Raw genomic sequence first — 19,449 nt, forward strand, 5'->3', positions numbered from 1 at the left:
GCTCTGTCTGAGCAAACCGGGAGGAATTCCTCCACAGCTTGTTCCGAATTACTTGGCTAGGCTGCAGTAATACGTGATCCATAGGGTCCCTTTGGTACATCGGTTTGAGTTCGCGTCCATTTCTTGGAGATCTTGAGTTGAGTTGTATTGACCAGAATATTGACTCGACTCCGGTCTGACCCGAGTCACAATTTTGGCAACTCGACTAGGGTCTCAACAGATGACTAAATGACTTGCCTCGAGCCAGTGCAAATAAATGACTCGACTCGATTCGAGTCCGTCATCAGAGGACTCGACTCAAGAAGGAAAAGGCTGGTAACGCTCCGTAAATTTTAGAAACTTACGACAGAATATATTTGGGTGATGTTTGCTTCCTTCCTGCGTTACTTTCTGATGTCCCCTTATCCATTCCATTACTCTATGCCCCCAATTAGGTTTCGGAACAGAGAAAAAAACTACAGTAGACATTGATAAAAAGTTGCACTTGAGAAACCCATCATTGTTTCACCATCTTAGGACCTTCTCCATTCAACTTGGGGGGGTGTGGGGAGGTAAGCCGATGACTTCGGGGAAATTTTCTACCACAGATGATCACCACTAAAAGGAGTCTTAAGAATATTAAGTCAATGAAAAATAAAACACTGATCCACAATTTTCACAGATCTTTTCCACAAACCGTCCACTTCACAGAGCTGAGCATTTGAGAATACGTAATGTATGAATCGCGATCTGGTTTGCGCAGCTAGTTCTATGCAGCTATTACTTCTCACCGCCCTTACACGGCCTTTATATCGGTTTTTTTAATAATTTCTCTTGTAGATTGTCCGATCTGTTTTCGCTTTAAAAAAATGTTTGTTTGAACGAGGTTGGTCAAGTAGCAAGTGCGCAATGAATCAATTACCAATTCATGCCACCCAATGCGTTGCAATGTTAACACTTGAAATGGGGCAGCTCAAATCCCCATAAACCAGGGGCTAGGAAATCGCTTATAACTGTGGCTGCCTTGTGGCACTTCCTTTCCGGCCTCCTACTAGTCTACGTAATAAACGCCCCTTTCGACACGTCTAATATATGCGTGCAGATCCCACGATTAATTATGCAAGACGTCCGCCTGATTTTGACCAATCAACTGGCGTCTGCTATCCTAGGGCAAGTTCGATCATGGACCACTAGTTAACTTGTGGTTGGAACGTGACGTACCAAGCTCATGTGCAGTGAAGTTGAAGTGCGAACGACTCTTGTCAAGCGTTGTCAGGCCGTTACGCTGAAGGGTAAAAAAGTTTGCCCCAGGAAGGGCAATATAGCCCCCAAAAAGTGAAAATGGTCATTTACTAGTATCATACTGTTTTTCCAGCATTTGTTTTGTAACTGGTCTTCTCTGCACTGGCTAGTAAAAACGATTTATGGCAACCAACGATGCGAACTCGATAGGCTAGTCGCGAATAGTTGACTAAACTAGTCCGATTTGTCGACTAGCGCGCGTTCGATCTCAGGTTGTCAAACTATGGTTAAATATGGTCCTTAATCTAACTTGCCCCTAACTTCGGCTGAAAAAATGGCACCTGCAGGCTTCTGGCTGAATCCACTTGAGCTTATACGCTGAAGTTGATCAGCTCATAACACTGGAGTAAACACTACACACTGACAATTGTTTGCTAAGTCAGCTGACAAAATTTGACCGACAACCTCCGTCATTATCCGGACAGTATGACTTTTTAACTGCTCTGATTGACTGATATTCTGTGGCGGTGGTGCGGTAGAACATTTTGAGATTTTCATTGGCGAAAGTTGGTCATTTCATTAGCCAGATAACCATAGGATTTAACGCATGTCTTCTTGTTGCTGATTAATATAGCACATTTGTCTTTTTTTCCACATGCTACAGTTGCCGTCTTAAAAAGAAAACTATGAGGAGATTGTTTCCTCGGAGCCTAATTTGTAGAGTAGGCCCTATTCACGGGAGCAAGAACACTGAATTTAAATCCATGCATTAAATGTTTATTTTCGCCAGCAGTGAAAACTATAAATAAACAGCATGCCTCGATACAGCTAATGGGAATCTACATATTAACAACACATAGTACAACTATGTACAGTTATGATTACAGAAAATACTTGTTGCTCTAAACAAAAAATGTACATTCTTACGTACTGCCATGCACGATACACGGTAGACTACGGGTGGGTAAAATCGTCTCAATATAGTCATAAACACGCTCGTCGGTTAGTGTTTTGATGCAAAGACATTATACTAGACTTTACTACCACTATGTAAAGACCGTATACATTAGTCTTCCCAGTGGCTGGAACTCCTCCCCAGCAGAGAAAAGCGTGAGACTGGGAAACTTTTGGAATGTTATGTCTTGAAGGTAGTTCATGTAGTATTAAACGTATAGTTCAGTACATAAATCTCCACGACGTCATCAAAAGCATGACATCATACAAGCACAAACTGAGGTCGAGACAAGTCCGTACGTCTAGGTCCCAATAACAAGTGTACAAATAATTTTACAACATACACATGCAGGAGGTTCTGATGATTCTTTTAGTCACATTTTGAGTTCTTAAAATACACATAATATGTTGATCACTTTTTCCAAGGTATTAACCAAACATAAACTTCACAAGAATTATTGAACCACCTATACAGGTACTACACAATTCAATCATATTCCAGCAGGCATTGTTTTCCTGTTGTTAATTAACAGGATGTCACCAACGATTTCAAAACAAAGGACTGTGTTTGGCTCAGATTTAGATTTCCATGACCACTTCATCAATGCAACAAGATCATATCATTGTGAATGAATTCCTGGAAGGAATGCCAAGAATCTTCATCATTCTGTTGATTTGACAATGTTGTACCGAGATTCATTTTATCAGGGGTAAAACACACAGAAAAATATTTCATTATAATTTCACAATCTCAATGAATATATGCAATTTAGTCCTTACCTTTTCCTGAATGTTATCACAGGGTATTTCTTGATATACACTATGCTTGGTTTGAATGTAACATACCTGTAAGCCCTTGTTTTACTGACTTGCCTAGATGACTGTTTTGTTCAAACATGAAAATCTAGCAAAAGACTGTCACAGAATGGCTGGAAGACTACGATAAGTTACATCTACAAAGGTAAGCATTGTCTTGAACCCACAAAGTTTATTACATTTAATGTATCCATGTTTTCAAAACATTTTTAGAGTGACTTTGAATGTTGGTTTCCTTCCAAAGATGACTTTAGTCTACCTGTAAATACATTTGCCAAGTAACAGCCCAGGATGCTACAGGTTGATGAGACCAATTACTTTTGTTACGAAAGTGAAGACTGAGTTGTGGGGACAAACATATGTTCCCACACCATATGTCCCCACAGCATCTATGTACAGTCCTCTATGGGCCAAGTACATGTACGTGTATATACACCTCATCAGTGTTCTCATCAGTGACCGAACCAGACAGAGCACTGTGTGGTAAAGTTGGTATCTTTTAAATGACCATTCATCTGTGTGTGTGTATTGGAAATTAATGCTAATGTACTAGGGAAGGCAAGAGTTTATTTTCCAAGAACTAAAGTTGACTGGTTTCACGGAATTCCATATCAATTCTAGACTTCAGAAGAGGGGGCAGGAACAAGTCTTATAATAGTCTTATGATAGCTCCAACATCACCATTTCATATGCAGTATTATGGCATATAAAACCAGTGACAGGTGCTTCTACATTGGAAACTATTTTTAGCATTTTCACATCTGAGGGGGCAATTGCCCACAAGGCATGATTCTATTGAATTACGTGTTGTTTGAAGGGTCTCAAACATTTATGACTACACCAAAGTTTTATTCTAACATAAATTTAATCACAGTCACACAAGTGAGTATGTCCTGGCTGAAGACAAGTTCCATTTTTGTCTGTGTACGTCTGGGAAGTTATTTCTTTTTGGCCATAAAATAAATAATAATGATGATGATTGCAAGGAACACTATGGCAAGAAATACCATCAGTATACGATTCTGAATTATCCTGCATACAAGGGAAAAAACAGACAAAACAAATAGTTGATTACAACTTTCGGCTTAGTTGTAGTAAATCAGTGTTGTGACAGAATTGGAAATAATTCGGACTTGGAATTAATACATACATGTAGTATGATATGGGTTTTGGTCTTTCAGTATGGGTTAGGTAATTTAAGTTACAAGTAGGAAAATGAAAATATTACCTACGCATCATTCCACTCAGGACACGTGAGCTTTGACCAACACCAGCATCTGTCTCGCGTAACTAATGGGAAGAAATGTAATAAATTAATAATTTTATAAGGCCAATCCTAGGCTTACAGATTGTGTTACTGATGGTATACCAATACAAAAAAGGGTACTGTAAACTTCAACAGAGTGTTTAGTCTACATATTGATGTCTGCTCCTTCCACCACATTCGGGATTTCAAAAGAATAGCAATAATTCAATGACCAAATGAAACTTCAATTCAAAGATTTTAAAAATCAATTTCAATCAATCAAAATCTACTTGAGAATCCCTTACTCTTGCTCTTGACCGCTGAATTTTCTCACGGTCTTTGTGAAGATTTTCAAGAATGCCTTGACCAAGTTCCTCTGAAACAAATATCCAAATTAATGTCAAAGTATGGAAGCATTTCCATAATGCATTAAAAAAGTACATGTAGTAATAATAATATAATATCTTCAGAGTGTTTGCTGCATTGTAGGAGTAAGGATGTTAGACTTTGCCAAACTATATGATAGAACCAAAAACTTTCTTCTCTTGCCTAAGATAGGTGCAAAACCAATGCTCAATTCAAACTTGATTCACATGACAGTACAATGACTTAAAAAGTCAAACCTCATGACCTACACAGAGTGTATAAAAACAATGCAACAAAAATTATTTAGAATTTCTCAAAGATTGTGTTAGTTTAACACCAAAATTATCAGTAGCACCTTAAAGTCACAGATGCCCATTTTCCAATGATGTATTATTTATTTGCACACGGTCATGGATGGCAAAGTGGGCTTGGGACCAAGTTTTGGACTTTTAAATCACCAGGGCATCTTATGCTATTGGAAGTTAAGTGAACTTATTAATAATAATGACAACTTACCGTTGTCTTTTGTAGCATGTCTCTCTGCAAATATTTTAACCATTAAGATATCATGTAACGATTCACATGACTGCATTATGAACACATCTGGCCTATTCAGTACAGTCATTCATAGAAGAGAGGGAGAATTGAAAAGGATTTATGCTGGCATTTCTAACTGAATCTTGGTCCCAACTCCTAAGCCCACTTTGTCCCATTGTCCAAAAAGAATGATTGTTAGCCGTTTATTACGTTTTGTAAATAAATAACATATCATTGGAAAGAGAGAATTTGTGGCTTTAATGTGCTTCTAGTCATTTGGTGTAAAACTAAAACAAAATTGAAAAATTTTTGAAACTTACCTGAAGTTGAGGTTTGATTGAAGTTTTACACTGCTCTCTGGAGGTGATATAAGGAATTACATGGGAGACGATTGCGCCAGCGCAGACCAGAATTTAACAAATACACGACAGATCCAGCCTAGATCTGCTTACAATTCAATGGGAGGGAGGGTGTGGATCTAATTCATTATATCACCTTCAGAGAGCAGTGTAGAACTTCAGTCAAACTTCAACTTCTGGTAAGTTTTGTTTACTTTTTCATTTCTACACTGCCCTATGGAGTTGAGATATACATGTAAGGAATTACTCCTGCTATCAATCTTAGTTTCTTCTGGGACTTCAAAGCCAACTTGAGCTGTCCCGTAAAAAACACAAAGAAAACAAAGCCAAGGATAATCATGTTCCTTCCAATTTGTTTTGTTCCGTTTATTGGCAAGAAAAATTTTCTTTCAGAACCACTCAGAGGAGAAAACCTCTTTAGAAGGGCACTAACAGGTCCTACAACTGAGCTCCAATACTCAGAGAAAAACAACAGTCTGCTTTAACATGAAAACAAGAGAAATGTGAAATGGCAGAAAATTCCTCAAAACAAACTGGTTCTTACTCTAGGGTGTTCAAATTTATATAGAAAAAACATGAAAGTTTACATTAAACCCCTCCACCTGTGAGCAAAACATTAAACACATGCCACAAATTACCTGAATTACCCAGTAAGAGTAAAACGTCTGTGAATATACATGTAGGTGGTCTACTAGCCTGAAGTTCATATATTTGCACACACCTGCTAAAACATGTTCTCCTATGGTTGACGCAGATGTCACATCTTTCTTGTAGAATCTTGCAAATGTACCTGCATTTGACCAACCTGCTGTTTTGAGAATTTGTGGAATGTTTCCCCCTACTTTTAATGCCTGTGATGTAGCAGCTGCACGTCACTATGGGCCTTGTACACTGATGTGTCTATGCCTGCTTTAGCCATGGCAGTAAAAATCCATGTTCCAATTGTGGATGGCGTCACATGATTGTGAGGTTTCGTGTAGCTTATGAAAAGCCTGGATTCACCCTGTCTTAAAGGGGCAGTACGGTGAATATTTTCTACCAAAACTCTGAGAATATACAGGCGTGTATCCACTGGATAGTCCAGCAACTCCACTGGAGGTGGGGCATACCCTGGTCTACACTGTTTGAGAGCTGCTGCTCCAATCTTCAAACAAAATTTTGACTTGGTCATTGTCATGGTCTTCAGATCCAAGACTGACAGTGTCTGAGCTCTTACAGCTACAAGCAATGCCATCAGTGACACTAATTTCAAAGTTAGTTGTTTAAGTGATGTGATTTCTGTTTGACTGGAGATAAGGACTGCAAAAATCTTAACAGCACTGCAACATCCTACATGTACATGTATGTGTCTGAATGCATGTACACTGGTACAGGTGGTCTCAAATTGAAAACAGCCTTGACGAATTTAATCACTCAAGGATGCGACACCTTTCCATACTATGATCTGAGAAAGTGCACTGCATGCAGTGTTGATAGCACTTCATCCTAAACCTTGATCATACAGCATTGTGAGGAAGTCAATGACTACATTGACATCTGGTTTAACACAATCAACCTCCCTCTGCTCACAAAATGTATGCAAGGTTCTTGTAGCTACAGGACAATGAAATTCCATGACTTTTCCATGACCGAATTATGAAAATCCATGACCCAACAGGCTAATAAGGCAATTTCTTGGACTATTCGGACTTCTAAATTTGTGAATACAATCCTGCATTTTATGCACTTATTTCTGATAATAGAAATCGTAAACAGCGTATGAAAAATTCCATAACTTTTCCAGGCCTGGAAAACAAAAACAAATTTCCATGACTTTTCCAGGCCACGGGAGTCCTGTGTATGCCACTTTCTGATATAAACTTAATACTGTCGATGTTTCCCTGACTTCCACGCATTAAGCATGATGCTTGTTGCACGTTGGACAACTGAGCCTTTCGGTAGGCTCGCCTGGTAACAGTCTTGCTATCAATCTTAGTTTCTTCTGGAGAGGATGTAGTTTTTCGCTTAACGGCAATGTTAACAGTGTATCTGTCTCGGTAGGAGTACTGATACTTGGGTCAAGAGGTCTGTGAGCAGGGTGAACCAAGGCTGGGATAGCCAGTAAGGTAAATGTACAATCATCAATGCTCTGCACCTCTCCATCTGCACTATCTGCAAAGCTCTCCCAATTACACTGAATGGAAGAAAAATGTAGGCATAAAAATCTGACCATGAATGAGAAAAACTGTCAACAAAGTCAGCTTGTGGATCCTTTTGTCAGGAAACATATCTTGTACATTTAGCATTCAAACGAGAGGCAAAAAGGTCAATTTCCAGGGTGCCAAAAACTCTGTTGCATCTTTCAAAGACTTATTCAAAGACCATTCCCCTCTATAATTGAAGTGCCGACTTTTAAAGTCTGCTGCAATATTGCAAGTACCGGCTAAGTGTCCTGCTGAAAACCATATATTCAAAGCAACACACCATTCTCACAATTCTGAAGCAAGGGCACTGAGGTGTGGTTGTCTTCCACCCATGTAATTGATACAGGATACTACTGTAGTATTGTCTGACAGTAAGTGGACATGTTTTCCAGCAATTCCGTTTTGAAGGATTTCAAAACAATAAAATGCTCTTAAGAGCTCCAAGAAGTTGATGTGATGCATTTTTTCATTTCTAGTCCACTGTCCACCTGTTTGGGTCTCATCACAAGTTCCACCCCAGCCTTCAATTGATGGATCTGATATCGGGGATATTTATGGGTTTTTCATGGCAATGGGTTTCTCTTGACCTATAACGTTGGTCAACTACCACTTGAGATCCAGTTTCATCAAGCCAGTAATTGACATTTGTACATCACAGTTCCCTTCACTTGACAGCAAAGCTCCATCTTTTGCATATTCCAAGTTCCTGTGGTGTAAAGGACCAAAAGGTACTTGCTGGAAAACAGGCCACTAAACTCCCAATGACCTTTGCTACATTGCGTATCCTTACTTTTTTGCATCATATGGTATTTGTGCACATCTGTTGGATAGTATCTACATGTACATGTACTTTGTCAGGAGGTAATGCCACAGTCATTGAGTCTGAATCAATCACAAATCCCAAGTGGGTTAATTGCTAACAGGGACGTAGAACTGATTTTTTCCCAATTTATGACAAGTCCACAATTTTGTAGAGTTTGCAACGCTTGTGAAACAGATGCTTGTAATTCATCCTGCGTGTATGCACCAATAAACATATTATCTAAAAATCCTGAGATATTGTTTCCTTTCTTCTCCCAATGTAGCATACACTGGCTTCGTCAACTTTGTATATTTAAGAGGGGCGCGGAGAGCCAATTTGGCTAACAAGTACACTGAAACACTTTGCCATCCCAGAGAAATCTGAGGTATTTTCTGAAATATTCATGGACTGGAACACTGCAGTAAGCTTCCTGGTGATAGCAGTTTTATTGCTATGCCAAAGGTTGCCATTTTAAAGTGGATGTATTTGACATGTATGTTGAAGTTCTTGAGGTTTAAAATTAATCAAAATGTTCCGTTTTTCTTAGGCACAAGAAAAATAGTTGACAGATATTCCCCATCCATAGGCAACACTTCCTCAACAACTCCCTTTTCTAACCGCTGTTTTCTCTCTGTGTTCATAAACATTTTTTCCTGAATATTGAATTTTGATACAGGTTAGCAAACCTGTTCTGGGACACTACCTTCAAACACAATAGTACAACTTGTAACCGCTTCTACGATCTCTGCATCAGAAGCGATTGCTTGACGTTGTGTTACAAAGTGTTTCAGTCTTCCTGCTTGAAACCGTGTGACTTCAGAATCAATCACAGCGGCACCAAAAGAAACTGAGACTTGTTGACAGCCTACCTCACCTCGAGGTGTTCAGCTCCAGGCATTCCCACGACTGGAAGCTCTTTTTGTGGTACCTCGTCCCTTAGGGTATGAATGGTTAGGTAGTCTGCCCCTGTACACCGTACCATGCTGAGATTGGGCCAAATCTTGATGGGCCACATGCATACCCATAACCATCAAAGTGCCCAGAGTACTGCCTTTGTGGACCCTTGGGGTATGATTTACCACTGCCACTCAGTTGAAGTTGGCTGCTCCGCTTGATGTCTTTAGTTTCTCGACATTATCCTTCCTTTCATACAGGTAATTGCTATGCTGAACGTTAGTGGGGAAAAAAGTTGCTGTATTTCCATGCAACATCAGGCATATGTAATTCACGTCTATACCGAGGCAAGGGCTATGGTATGCATGGCCCAGCATAGCCAAACTAGACCTGGCCATTGTGGCCAGGTCATCAACATATTGTGTTCCAGTTTCCTGAAACTCTGATAGAAGCTTATTGGCCACAAAATTGTCTTGCTTCTTGTTAACCAGCTTAGTGACATTGCATCCTGTCTTCACAACAGCTGTACAAACAGCTTGAAGCCTTTCATCAAATTTCTTTGTTGGGCCTTTCAAAAGACTCCACGCTAACTCATCAACCTTCACTGTGATTAAAGCTGTACAGTTTTGAGGGAGTAGAATAGCAACCGTATTCTTCTTAAACAAATTGCACTCCATATCCGACGCGAGCATTTTGTTCACTCCTTCTGGCAACGGCTCAGCTATTGGCAGCCGGTATCTTCTTGCTCAGCAATGTTCAGTTCATTCAGATATTTGTCGACTTAGGATACGATCTCTGGATCGACGAAACCGCGGTACAATTGGCAACATTGCCATGATCAGATTCACGAACTGCCATCATGGCTGCCACCCACTGTGTCATCATTGCCTTGAGAAGCCTCGTTGGGGTCACCACACATGTCCGGTGCAACTTCATTGTAATCGTCATAATCATATTCATCCTTATGGTGCCAACCGGCATACGCACCACGCATATCATACTGCGCCGGAGAAAAATGTCCTCGTCATAGTAGGACCAATACCAACGAAATCTGTTCTCATGCGGTGCAGTTTTGGCAGCATTTAGTTTACCAACTTCATCAGTTTATTTCAGCACGTTGGACGTTAACAGGTTGATTTTTTCATTTAGTTTATTAACTGCTACCGCAGTCGATTTTGTCGGGATTTTTATTGCACATGTAACTTTATATGCAGGAGTGCTGGTTTGCTTCTTGCTGCGTAAGCTAACATTTACTTGGGAATTTTCATCATCTTTCCCTTTTTTTTCAGGTCGCCATCGGCACCCAAATTACCTTTGTCATTTTCACCACCCTTGACCATCTGGCTCATGAAAGGCAAAACGCATATCAAGAAATAATGGCCCAACGTCAAAATCTTTGACTGGGCTCGAAAAATGTTTGTCTAGTCTGCCCAAGAAATTATAGCAATCTTGTCTGCGCTTACGCGATTGTCTCCCAAAGAATTCCGTTATCACAACTCCAGAGGGCAGTGTAGAATTCAAAACCAATTTTTGTTGCATTTGGTTTGATATGCTCTGTATATTAATCTCCAGTCATTATTAACCTTGTTGGGTTCAGCATGGTTAGGGATAATAGACTGACTGTAGGGTATGGTACATGTACGTACATGTTTCTATTCACATTCACCTGTTTCTATCATAAGTACAGGTATACATGTCCAGCCATTGGCAAATATTAATTGATGGCCTGTAAGGTCTGAAACACAAAATTTACCTGTTTCTATCGTCATTCTGTAACCAGCTTCCAGTTTCTTGCCAGATCTCTCTAACCTCTCTGTGTTATCAAGTAACCTTGCTCTCTGGAATAAACATAGTGAATCACAAATACCTGTACATTGATACAGCTGAATGTGACAAAGCTATATGTTTATCCATTATTATTAAACACTGTAGGGAGGGACTAACCTGATCTTCGGAGTTCCTTGGATCATCTATTCCTAGAAGCTCTTCTCTTGAAGCATCCCCATCACGGAATGCTATCTTGGCTTTCCTCTAATGAAAAGTATGAAAGAAAAACAAAGGCTCCATTTGTTAATTTCTTGAATGTTTAAAAACACCAATGGCATTTGACATTTGGAGTGAGGCAAACGTATTAAAGTGACCATGTACATGTACAGTAACTGTAAACCCAAGGTGAATATTTATTTCAACATTTGTCACATTCATGTAATGTGCACGATTTTTGTGACACACAACACTCTTAAACTCAGTGGGCATACCAGAAATATAAAAACCTTTATTTTATTTCAGAATTTGAAAGTTAAAAAATTTACTTGTCTACTCAATTGCAAATGCATTTATGCTTTGACCAACGTTTGTCAAAATACACGTACAGTCAACTTTCAAAAATGAATACCACTAAATGAGCACCATTTTTAAAGCCAAAATTTGGGGGGATACACATGCAGGCAATTTGGTCAAGTTACTTACAAGATCTTTTTCTAGTCTGGTAAGTTCTGCTTCATAACTTCTCAATCGAGTACTGTATTTTTGCCTATCTGAAGATGGTATGGTTCGCACCTCTAGATCCATCTGCTCAAGCTACATATGATAAAAGAAAGAATGAATAACAACAGAATAAATAATGACCCATGATGATGCAGAAGCAGGGCTTTCAAGCAATGATACAATCCATTATCTAAGGTACTGACTCTGTAAATGACCATGCTACGGCCCTGTTTGTTTCATCACTGACACCAAAACCTTCCTGATGGATACAGTGATCCAGCAATGGGATCACTGGTCGAGATCTGAATCCTATGAAACAAACAGGCCCTACATTCGTAGAACTTCTCATTAGCATTTTTTCTTTTCAATGATAAAATAATATCTGTTTTCACGTACATGAACCTAACACTTGAAGATAAAAATATCAAATGTCAGCTTCAGTATACATTTACATGTACATGTACATGTATATGAATAATAACTTGAAGGTTTGAAAAGCATCAACGTGGAAATAAGCCATCAGTCAATTACTTTCTATTGTTATTTATGCTATTTGAACTACCTGAAAATAAATACAAACACAAACATGCACAAAATCAAAAGATTTAAGTGTGTTGACTTGGCTGTTTGTATTTGCTTGGTTTTACCCTTAATTTCACACACCTCCAAACATTGATTATTTGTTACACTACAACAGATGGGTGGGTTAGATAACCTGATAGTCTATCTACATTCAGAAAAATCAAAGTTTGTCGCAAATAATATCTTCTGAAAGTCTGCATTAGTTAACTGTTTCCCTTTGTTTCATTTAGAAATACTGGTGCTATTTCCAGCACATGCTGATTGAACACAGTTTATTTAATCAATTCAGTATGGAGTAAACAGAGGACTTAATAAATAAAGTTAGCTACAACCTGGAAGCCTAAGCTGTCTAACTGGCTCTATACAAATTAAAAATAGATCAGAAAATGTATCAGCTTCTGACTTTAGCGGCATGTGTATATATATACCGATTTACCTAATTAAACTCTTAAATTTCACAAGTGTAATTGAATGTCTGAGTGTAAATCTTCACTGACTGAAGGCTCATAGGCAAAAATGAACAAGTAGGGGATAATACAATAAGTCCTATTAAAAATCTGTTTGAGTTGTATTGAATGGAAACAGATCTTGCAGTAAATGTACTTGTAGTCAATTATCTAAATGTTTAAATCTACTTGACGGTAATTTGTAACATAAAAGAACATACATTTCTAAATTAAGGGTATACACATTAATTATTCAAAGAAGATTCCAGTTGCTAATTTTGTTCAGCATTGGAAGGAATTTTACTTATATCATTAAGCATTGGCTACATTTTTACACATCCTGGTACAGTTAATAAATAGTAAGATAATTTTCTTACCAGTTCTCTTGCCTCATCAATCTGTCTCTCTGCTGAACTGCTTAGTTGTTTCTTTTCATCTAAATGATACAACAATGACAAACAAACCTAGTAAATTTCATAAAGTCGTGATGTCTACAGAGGAAACTTGAAAATACAGGTAGTCAATGCTGAGGCCAGGTCCTTCAATACAATATAATCATAATTCGACTACTATCCCGGCTTTCGTACTTCAACAAATCACCACAGAATGATTATCACAAAATTTGCAACTTCACATGTATAAGTATATACAATTTTAACTTCAATACTTCAAGAACAATTGTCCTTCACTGAGAATTAGAAAAAAGCACCACTCAACCGATAAAGGCAAGACGAAAAAAGTACAAAATCAACTGACAGTGCTTTATCAAATAATAGCACCCAACAAGGAAAAAGGGCAGTAAAATAAACACAGCAAAAACAATGGGGAAACAGCTTTACAATTTATGTGTAACACAGATAGATAAGGGTACTCAAATCTGGCATTGTTAACAATGAACAATAACAGATAATAGCCTGATTGAACACATCCAAAAGTTTTGCAAACCATCAAATTATGATTATGAGTTTGTCATGTTATATGTAAAAATATGAAACAAACATGACACATAATATTAGTTATTTCTATTACCGAAAATGGGTCACTTGGGAGACATTCCCATAATTCAATATTCCCTAATCCGATCTTAACCAAACTTTGCATGTTTTCCTTTCAGACCCTAATTTATCATCTCTCAAAATGTGGACAATAAAAATTTTCCTCCTTTTGGTAGCTGGAGCATTAGGGAGACATTGAAATATCTCCCTAATGACCGATGTCTCCATAATGTTGAAAAATTTACCACAAAATGTCTCCCAAGTGACCTATTTGGAAATATTTAATTCTCTAAATGTGGTTAGGCCTACTGTGGTTATTACCACTGTTTAGTGTTGAAATACCAGTTTTTAACAGGGCCAGGGCTGTTTTACTTCCAGTTAACTGTTGTTACCTGATTTGCTGAGTGTAAGACATATGGGCAATAGACCCCTTGTAGCCGGTACTCAGTAACCGTTACTTTGCAATGGCAAGGAACCATTGAAAAACATGACGTGCAATCCCTGTATTAAGTACAATGTAATACTAAAAATATACATGAACGTGGTCATTATGATGATGAAAAACAACTGCATGATGATGACTGAAGCCTGAATGAACGACATGAGTACAATGTAAGTGAACTTACTTCCAGTTAACTGTGGTATTTTGTTGATTTTGGTCGTTATTTCTGCGGAAATGGAAGCAAACTGATGCTCAAACTCTTCCATAGCAGCAGAGGCCATTTTGCAACTTCAGTTGTCTTGATCGTCAAGCGATTGCAGTACCGGTACGTCGAATCAAACTTGGATACAGGGAGCCTCCTGACGGAAAAAAGCTACTGACTATTTACAAGAAAAGACCGTATATGCACGGTCATCGTCTGGCATATCTTAGGCTTGCAGATGTGAAAATTTACCGTTTTCTAACCTATGATTCTCCATGTTTGGACAAAATCTACAGTAGCCTACTCACGCCTACGGCTTCCCTATATACATGTATATCGGTGCGATAAACAGACAATTTTTTAAACAGCGCCCTCTATCCATTAATATGTCTTTCTTTCTTTCGCCATCTTGATTCAAAGCGGCTGCGAGCCGAAAGAAGTGAGGAAAAATATCTTGATTCATCCACATCATTGCTTTTCTTAGGGAGGATATTTTTTCAACATCTATTGTATAGAGTGGTATAATACATAAGGAACTCAATTTTCTGCAATTTAGTGGCCATATAAATAGATTTTTAATAAACTTTATCAGGCATTGTAGAGTAACTTTCACGCGGTTAGCAATTGCGTAGGCCTAGGCCCGGCTGTTCCCCACAATGAAAAAAAAAATCACTGGTCTTCCATGGATATTCTAAATAATAGTAGGTCAAAGGCCTATTGAAATGTTGAAAATGCAATAAGTTTGAAGTAGGCTAGGCCTACGTGTAGGCTTTAATGTAATATAGGCCTACGTACATGACGTATGGTCCTAATACTAGATCCTATGGAGTTGAGGTTGGTCATATTGCTTGGCATGATGCATGATTGGCATTACATTTAAGCCTAATGTACCTAGGCCTGTTGACTGACGTCTGTGTCCTCATAGTCGCCAGGTCCCTTGTTTTGTTACTCACTGTGAAAAACCAATCGGAATTGACAATATGTGGCAACTATATGTGTACGAAGCAGAATTAAAGATCAGAACATGTTTTCTGAGAAACTTAATGCTTTTTTAAAAGTTAAATTTTTTTTAATCTAATATTTTTTAAAACAGACCGTACTTTGAATTTTGAATTCATTTTCCCAAACCGAATGAAATCTTTCGTACCTAATATATCTTTTTTGGATGAAATTTTACAGACCTAACAATAACATGTTTTTAAGATTCAAATGAAATTTTTTAGATGTGACATGTTTTTAAAATACGAATGAAATTTTTTGGACCTAATATGGTTTAAAGATTTGAGTAAAATTTTTCAGACCTAACATGTTTTGAAGATTCGAATGAAATTTGACAGACCTAACGTTTTCCAGATTCGAAAGCATTTTCCACGACAATTTCATCCGAATTCAGAAAGCATCCGAATTTCAAAAGCATCCCAATTGAAAAATCTGCATTGAGAAAGCATCCGAATTTAAAAAGCATCCGATCTTTTTGACGGTGTTTGACCCGATGGTACCCGAAGTTCTGAATCTTTTTCGACGATTCGGCTGTGTTCGGTATGTGCATGCACAGTCAAACTATAGAATAATTCCCACTCCCTTAAACAATCGGGCAATCAATGCTATAAGTCCCAAATTACGAATTAAGACAAGGGACTAAATATATACATAATTTGGATGAGTTTTCAATTGGATTGCTTCCGGAATTCGAATGCTTTCAGAATTCGGATGCTTTTTAAAGTCGTATGCTTTTGAAATTCGGATGCTTTCTGAATTCGGATGAAATGTGGGTGCAGAACTCAAAACCTTTGGCAGTTTATTGTTGGGGAAAATGCATTCGAATCTGGAAAACGTTAGGTCTGTCAAATCTAATTCAGATTTCGAAAACATGTTAGGTCTGAAACATTACATTCGAAGCTTCAACACGTTAGGTCTGAAAAAATTTCATTCGAATCTTAAAACATGTTAGGTCTGTAAAATTTCACCCAAAAAAGATATATTAGGTACGAAAGATTTCATTTGGTTTTGGAAAATGAATTCAAAAATTCAAAGTACGGTCTGTTTTGAAAAATATTAGATGAAAGAAAAAAAAATTGACTTTTAAAAAAGCATTACGTTTCTCGGAAAACATGTTCCATATTTTGTACTCTATTTCTGCTTTGTTCATGCGCAAGCCTATGCTGTCACACATATTACCATGGTTACAATGTATTCATACCCATGAGAAAAGAAGGACATGTACCTTAGTAATTTATTCCAAATGTTTCTGTATTAGTCATTGAAAAACACTGTGAAGTGGTAAAGGAATTCTTTCAGCATGTTCAGAGAAAAAAGCAAAAGTTTTGAAAATCTGATGTTAGCCTTGTTGTCAATTTGCTAGCCCTGTTGATGACTGTGAGTGTTGCCTGAAGACTGACTGGCCCAGGCCCTTGCGGCATCATTGACCAAGCAGCCATGCTTCACTGTGGGGCAAACATTTGTACACATTTTCGCATGCTTTACCCCTGTGTAATATTGTAGTCGAACTATCAAAGCTTCTCTGTCCTCCTTTTCCTGCTCTCCTGTGCACCTGAAGGCATAAGGCTGGTGGGACAAACATCTCTGACATGAAACAGCTGTCGTCTTTTTCGGGCAAGGCCTGGTAACCTGCTGCACATGAATGTCAAGGTCACAGAGGGCGGGAAAGATCATTTTGAAAATGAATTCAGTTTGAAGTGGGCTTAGACTGTTGTCTAGGACTGCAATGTTGAATCTTCGAATGTTTGAGGTGAGATCAGCCGGAAAAGGCAGAAAAGGAAACAAATTAGTACATTCAACATTCGTTGGGGTTCAAATGTGTGCAACTGTTTGTGTTGCAGCAAAGCATTTATTGCTGTTTGGCCAAGGATACAGCAAGTTCAGTTCGTTGGGAAACATTTGCGGGACTAACTAGATGTGACCACAATGTAAATTCGTCTTTGTGTGCAGAAATATTGAAGGTGTAATGAAGTGCATCCAAGATTAAAGTAGTTTTTCTTTTTCTTGTGGCAAGGATCATTATGGTTCAGCGTCTTCATTACAGACGTAGGCACTCCTACAACACCAAGTCTAACAAAGTTAAGATTGTCAAGACGCCGGGAGGTAAACTGGTGTACCACTACCTTAAGAAAAAACCTTCCCCAGCTAGATGTGGTGACACTGGAGTCAAGTTGATGGGGGTGGGTAACGATAGTTAACAAAATGTACACTCTGTCCTTTATTCCGGAGTGTGTGCAGACAGATTGCTTACCTTTTTAATCCCTGTTCAATCTGATAATTCAGTGCATGCCACTGCTCTGTTACCTTATTTTGATAAACAAGTTTTTTCCCCATGTACTACAGTAAAGCACTCTTTGAAGCATTTTATCAACAGTGATGCATTATTGATACTGTTGTGGCAGTTGGAAGCAACATCTGTGGGAAAGTTTGGACATTGACCATTTGTTGACTGCTGGTTGATCTTTTTGGGGGCAAGGTCTGGTAACCTGCTGCACATGAATGTCAAGGTCACAGAGGGCGGGAAAGGTCATTTTGAAAATGAATTCAGTTTGAAGCGGGCTAAGACTGTTGTCTGGGACTGGAATGTTGAATCTTTGAATGTTTGAGGTGAGGTCGGCTGGAAAATGTAGAAAAGAAAACAAATTAGTACAGTCAACATTTGTTGGGGTTCAAATGTGCAAAATATGTGCAGATTTTATCTCATAGATTGTTACTAGAGAGAAGGCTAAAATGGTCAACGCATAGTTGTTGCTCAAACTTGTTTCTTGTGTTGTCTCTTGACTGAGTTTATTTGAACTTTAATGTTGTGTATATGTAGGTTGTGGCAGCTCGACCAAAGAAGCTGATGTCTGTTCCTCGTCCCAAGAAGCGTGTTACCCGAGCCTATGGTGGCTGTCTTAGTGCTGGTGCAGTCAAACAAAGGTATAACATCCCTCAACTGCGGAAATGGATTTGAACTTGACAAAATGCTACAAAGTTGTAAACTGTGCTTTAACTTGAGAATAGATAGTGAAGCCAGCAACAGACTTGTATACTTTTTTGATTGGCCCTCTGAATAACCTAAATCACTAGAGAGTAATTAAATTCAACCTTTTAAAGTCAAGCTAAAGTTGTGCAGCATTCATTTCTTTGTGGGCTGTAAGATCTTTGAATTAATTTTTATTTAGCATTTGTAATGCTTGGTTTTTTTTTAGGATCATCAGGGCATTCTTGATTGAGGAGCAGAAGATTGTGAGGAGAGTTCTTAAAGCACAACAACAGGCTAAGAAGTGAAAGTTAACTGCTGAAAAGCAACATTAACAACAATCCTACAACGCACTTGAAAGCAACAGGCAAACATGCTACTTGTACTGATATACATGTACGTTGGATTCAATAAAAGCAGAATGTGGTGTTAAAAATAAGTTCTAGTTTATTAATTTCATACACAATCTTGTTTTCTTGTTCAACACTAACCCTGTCTGTTGTACAGACCAAAGGAAGGAAGAGTGTTTCTGGTTCATCCAATACAACCTAGAAAAATCACTCAAAAACTACCACGTACATCTGTCTACTCAAAAATTTAATAGAAACAAAGTTGAAATGCCTGAATTCCGATCAATTGCTGTACACAGTGTCTTGAATAAAGAAATACTTAAAACTAAACAGCGGCCTCCTATGGTGTTTTTGCCAACAGTTACTTGAAATCTCAATTGAGATCTTTGTCTCAAGCAATGCATTAACAGTGCTGTAGGATTAATGTTACTGAATTAAATCTATCGGTCTTTTGTTAATTGTCGCACGAGTGACAGGAAATAAGGGTATTCTTTCTTTGGCTTGTCTTGTGTTATCACGTCCTAAGCAGCTTAGATGGTAAGATGTTGGACTTGATGTATTCTTGTGATCTCTCCCCTGCATCCATTCCAAAATATGTTCCAA

The 19,449-nt window shown here is 38.3% G+C and overlaps 2 protein-coding genes and 1 long non-coding RNA gene across 7 annotated transcripts in view; 2 read left to right on the forward strand and 1 right to left on the reverse strand.

The window, feature by feature from the left end:
• The window catches only part of LOC147795973 (uncharacterized), a 107,792-nt gene that overhangs the window by 22,773 nt on the left and 65,570 nt on the right, over nucleotides 1-19,449 (forward strand). The gene's annotated exons all lie outside the window — the stretch shown is intronic.
• LOC110973220 (vesicle transport through interaction with t-SNAREs homolog 1A-like) lies at nucleotides 1,977-14,868 on the reverse strand. 4 transcript variants are annotated; one of them, XM_087129767.1, is made up of 8 exons: nucleotides 14,515-14,868; nucleotides 13,271-13,329; nucleotides 11,848-11,958; nucleotides 11,323-11,409; nucleotides 11,132-11,216; nucleotides 4,543-4,613; nucleotides 4,224-4,281; nucleotides 1,977-4,023 (listed from the first exon to the last, which is right to left on the reverse strand). In XM_087129767.1, exons 1-8 carry the CDS (start codon nucleotides 14,609-14,611, stop codon nucleotides 4,019-4,021), a joined length of 573 nt encoding a protein of 190 aa, XP_086985893.1. In that variant the 5' UTR covers nucleotides 14,612-14,868; the 3' UTR covers nucleotides 1,977-4,018. The 4 variants fall into 4 exon arrangements, with proteins under 4 accessions (XP_086985893.1, XP_022079576.1, XP_022079594.1 ...); XM_022223884.2 differs by having other exon boundaries at nucleotides 4,220-4,281; XM_022223902.2 differs by lacking the exon at nucleotides 4,543-4,613.
• Nucleotides 14,874-19,308, forward strand: LOC147795974 (uncharacterized). Its single transcript, XM_087129768.1, has 4 exons — nucleotides 14,874-14,971; nucleotides 17,546-17,711; nucleotides 18,350-18,453; nucleotides 18,726-19,308. The coding sequence occupies exons 2-4, from the start codon at nucleotides 17,553-17,555 to the stop codon at nucleotides 18,802-18,804; spliced, it is 342 nt and encodes a 113-aa protein (XP_086985894.1). The 5' UTR covers nucleotides 14,874-14,971; nucleotides 17,546-17,552; the 3' UTR covers nucleotides 18,805-19,308.

The sequence above is a fragment of the Acanthaster planci genome, linkage group LG19 (assembly GCF_054643075.1).
Source record: "Acanthaster planci isolate LZ-2023a linkage group LG19, COTS_SCS, whole genome shotgun sequence".
NCBI classification, from domain to species: Eukaryota; Metazoa; Echinodermata; class Asteroidea; order Valvatida; family Acanthasteridae; genus Acanthaster; species Acanthaster planci.

Bases quoted from the DNA above. Each gene is read 5' to 3' on its own strand.
- LOC110973220 (XM_087129766.1), bottom strand. From the start codon at position 14,611: ATGGCCTCTGCTGCTATGGAAGAGTTTGAGCATCAGTTTGCTTCCATT. The intron at 11,959-13,270 runs GTAAGAAAATTA...TATCATATGTAG, and splicing joins TTGATGAGGCAAGAGAACTG to CTTGAGCAGATGGATCTAGA. The intron at 11,217-11,322 runs GTTAGTCCCTCC...TGTTTATTCCAG, and splicing joins CAAGGAACTCCGAAGATCAG to AGAGCAAGGTTACTTGATAA.
- LOC147795974 (XM_087129768.1), top strand. From the start codon at position 17,553: ATGGTTCAGCGTCTTCATTACAGACGTAGGCACTCCTACAACACCAAG. The intron at 17,712-18,349 runs GTGGGTAACGAT...GTGTATATGTAG, and splicing joins CTGGAGTCAAGTTGATGGGG to GTTGTGGCAGCTCGACCAAA. The intron at 18,454-18,725 runs GTATAACATCCC...GTTTTTTTTTAG, and splicing joins GCTGGTGCAGTCAAACAAAG to GATCATCAGGGCATTCTTGA.